The sequence below is a fragment of the Populus nigra genome, chromosome 2, assembly GCF_951802175.1.
Source record: "Populus nigra chromosome 2, ddPopNigr1.1, whole genome shotgun sequence".
Lineage (NCBI taxonomy): Eukaryota > Viridiplantae > Streptophyta > Magnoliopsida > Malpighiales > Salicaceae > Populus > Populus nigra.
Window position 1 is genome coordinate 47,574,298 of NC_084853.1, and position 3,168 is coordinate 47,577,465.

At 37.2% G+C, this 3,168-nt stretch overlaps 1 protein-coding gene across 2 annotated transcripts; it reads right to left on the reverse strand.

Annotated features, from left to right (window-relative positions):
* Positions 1-899: 899 nt before the first annotated feature.
* Positions 900-2,838, reverse strand: LOC133681370 (probable WRKY transcription factor 7). Of its 2 annotated transcripts, none has more exons than XM_062104401.1 (3): positions 1,823-2,838; positions 1,587-1,712; positions 900-1,431 (listed from the first exon to the last, which is right to left on the reverse strand). In XM_062104401.1, the coding sequence occupies exons 1-3, from the start codon at positions 2,602-2,604 to the stop codon at positions 1,269-1,271; spliced, it is 1,071 nt and encodes a 356-aa protein (XP_061960385.1). In that variant the 5' UTR covers positions 2,605-2,838; the 3' UTR covers positions 900-1,268. The 2 variants fall into 2 exon arrangements, with proteins under 2 accessions (XP_061960385.1, XP_061960384.1); XM_062104400.1 differs by having other exon boundaries at positions 1,587-1,715; positions 1,823-2,836.
* Between the last annotated feature and the right edge of the window lie 330 nt (positions 2,839-3,168).

Sequence of the window (3,168 nt, forward strand, 5' to 3'; positions counted from 1 at the left end):
AATTGTCTTAAGTTTTTTTTAAGTCATGTCATATTTTTATCAGTTATTTAAGTTATTTTTTAACCCATTAAATTAAATAATTCACTTTAAATAAATTTTTACATGATTTAATTTAAAAGTCAAGATAAATAAAGAATCAGGTTGACAAATTTCAAGATGAAACCACTTGATTAAATTTAATAATACTGTAAAAAAGTTATATATTTTCAATATTTTTTTTTTAGTTTAGAAAAAGAATTGTCCGGGTGCAAGTGTAACCAATACACAGTAAAATATAACTTGAATTACAATGAAATTATCATTTCACTCTTCACCCTTTCATTTATAAACTCTTGCTCAAGAAATAATTGTTTGCACTCAACTAATTTGTTCATTCTATACTTGTTTCGGTGACAATATCATAAATTTAGCATCTAATTTGTCATGGATACGAATCCAGCCCGATGCAGAACACATATAACAAATCTAGTTTAAAAACCACTAATGGCGGGGAACAATTATTATCATCACCCCCAGCAAGCAACTTTGACTTTGCAAAACTTTCATTAATTTAGGTGGGTCACTTGCATGAACTCTCAAAAGTCATCCATACCATATACCATAATTTTTACGGATTCTCCACAACACCCAAATCCAGGCATATTCATTGTCACAAATTCAATCAGAACATAGGAGAAAACACTGCCTGCCAAGTGGAATAAACTAACAAGAAGAGGATAACACCTCCACCCAAAAGGCCAAAACTTCCCTTCATCCACCATCGCGAGCACCATAACTATTTTGGACATGAAGGGGGTCAACCATGCCCCTATTAAATACAAATCCTTCTCCTGCCCATTGACTGCCGCTCATTTTAAAAACAATGCACATAACATGAGTGGAAATTGGAACAAAATAAGTGGGAAAACCTTGCAAGATCCACCAGGGAATCAAGCATATATGTATGTAAAAATAAAAAATATAGAAATCAGTGTAGGACCTTGACAAAAAAAATTAATAAAAAACCCACTACTTGCATGATTCAACTCCCACCAAATCCACAATATCTATCCTCTTCCTACCTTTTTCATTTCTAAACAAAAGTCTTCAGCCACATGAAAGAAACTAAGGAATCCTATGGAGTTTTTTTCTCCTTTTTTTTTTTTTTGCTTAGGCAGCTAATGTGCCCACTAGCCTTGTCCTTTTGACTATCTGAGCACTAGTGTCTTGTCTTACACGGGCGTGAATGAACTGGGGAAGATCTTTTCCATGCCGATTGATCAGTTGACTTAAGATGATTCAAGGACAAGAGCACCGGGTGCTTCATCGATTGGATGAGAGTGGTTGTGTTCCCCTTCATAGGTCACAATAAGCATCATCGAGTCATCTAGAGCTCTCTCCACGTGTTTGCGTGCCGGACATCCTCTCACGCTACTGCACTTGTAGTATCCCCTAAACAAGTTGAAACAGAAGGAATCAAGGTTGAGTATTTGGACTTGCCCACGACTATCCAAGTATAAATCGAAACGTGAAAGGAACATTGAAGGCCCGACAATACCCAGAATGTATTGAGAACCAAGGAAACAAAGAAGGCAACTATAGGATACCTGGGATGAGGAGAGCCTTTGATGGGCTTTTGGCCATACTTTCTCCAGGAATAATCATCAGGTGGGATATCAGCCATCTTACTACTAATTGCAGGAACTCTAACCACCCTTTTAATTCTTGATTTCCTGCTGAATTAATGAAAAAAGGGTTATGAAAAATGAAATCAGCACCGTTTCAAACAATTCCATAAAAATTAAGCAAATGAAATTTGATTGTGCTAGTTTAGACAACAAACCTTTTCTTGGAGCAGTGGCAGCGACTAGAAGAAGAGCCACACTTGAGAGCAGCATCATCCATGGAGTTGCACTTTCTCTTAAGAGAAGAAGAGGACAAAGGAGGTTTACCAGCAGAAGGTTGGGTAAACTGAAACACAGAAGACACAGAACGCTGGAAGCAATCAGTTTCCCCTGTCAAGAAAGAAGTAGGAGCAGATATTGTTGGCGAATTAGAGAAACTGATCGTAGTAGCCATTTCATTCCGATCTGATAATCCATTTTTCGTAACCAGCAGTGTCTTTTGTTGCTGATTGTGAGGCAAAGGAGGGAGACGATGAATTGGGGTCGGTTGATAAACTCTAAAAGCAGATCCTTGCTCTGTTGGCTGCGAATTAATTGCTCGAACATATGGTACCGGCTCTTGAACCTGCTGTTTTTGCTGTTGCGGTTCTGGTTCTTGTATTTGTTGTTGAGGAGGGCAGTCAACAGGAGCTCTTCTAAATCGAGCATGGCCAGTTCTTGTGGTGCGACCCAGTAAAGAAATAACCTTTTTGAAATTGTTCACGGCCATATCAGTAACAGCCATGATATTATCCGTGCCAAGATTGGAACTTGAAGAGGCTACAGACAACTCTTGGTAGTATTGTTGTTTTTGTTGCTGTTCCAGTTGATTTTGTTTGAGCAGTTTTATGACTTCCTCAACGCTTTGTATCCCAGCAGTTGCGGCTTCTCTCACATCATTCTCTTGCATTTTTGTAGCAAAACTATCACCAGAATACCCCATCATAAGCTCCACAGCCATGTCTTTTACACCATCCAAGACTGAATCTCTCTTTCTCTCTATGGATTGATTGACTGATATATAAAAAGACGAGAGGGGTGAGAAAAGATTGCTGTGATTATTGTAGAAATAGGTAGATACATAAACAGAAGGGATTCAATTCAACGGAACTTGAAACATGGGGAAAAAAAATTAAAAAAGAAAAGGAAAGAAAAAGCAAAAGGGAAAGGAGAAAGATGCTGAGAAAATAAAGGAAAGTAGTGCTTATTTTATATTATTTTTAGAGTCAAACCGATGCCCTTTCCTCTCTCAAATGCCAAAGGCATCAAAGGTCACTATCCTGTCCTTTCTGTTTACCTTGCCGTCAAACTCCCTGTCTAATGGGTCTCTGCCACATGGAGGCTTTTTCCAGGACTTTGAATGCCTCTTTAAAGGTGGGTCCCCTTAACGGGATTAAAAACACAGTTATAAAAATGAGCGTGTTTTGATATTACAGTAAAAATTATTTTTCAAAATTATTTTTTAAAAAAATATATTAAAATATTTTTTTATATTAATATAAATGATCTTGAAAACTCTTTCTTG

Bases quoted from the DNA above. Each gene is read 5' to 3' on its own strand.
- LOC133681370 (XM_062104400.1), bottom strand. From the start codon at position 2,604: ATGGCTGTGGAGCTTATGATGGGGTATTCTGGTGATAGTTTTGCTACA. The intron at 1,716-1,822 runs GTTTGTTGTCTA...TCATTAATTCAG, and splicing joins TGCCACTGCTCCAAGAAAAG to CAGGAAATCAAGAATTAAAA. The intron at 1,432-1,586 runs GTATCCTATAGT...CAACTTGTTTAG, and splicing joins AAAGGCTCTCCTCATCCCAG to GGGATACTACAAGTGCAGTA.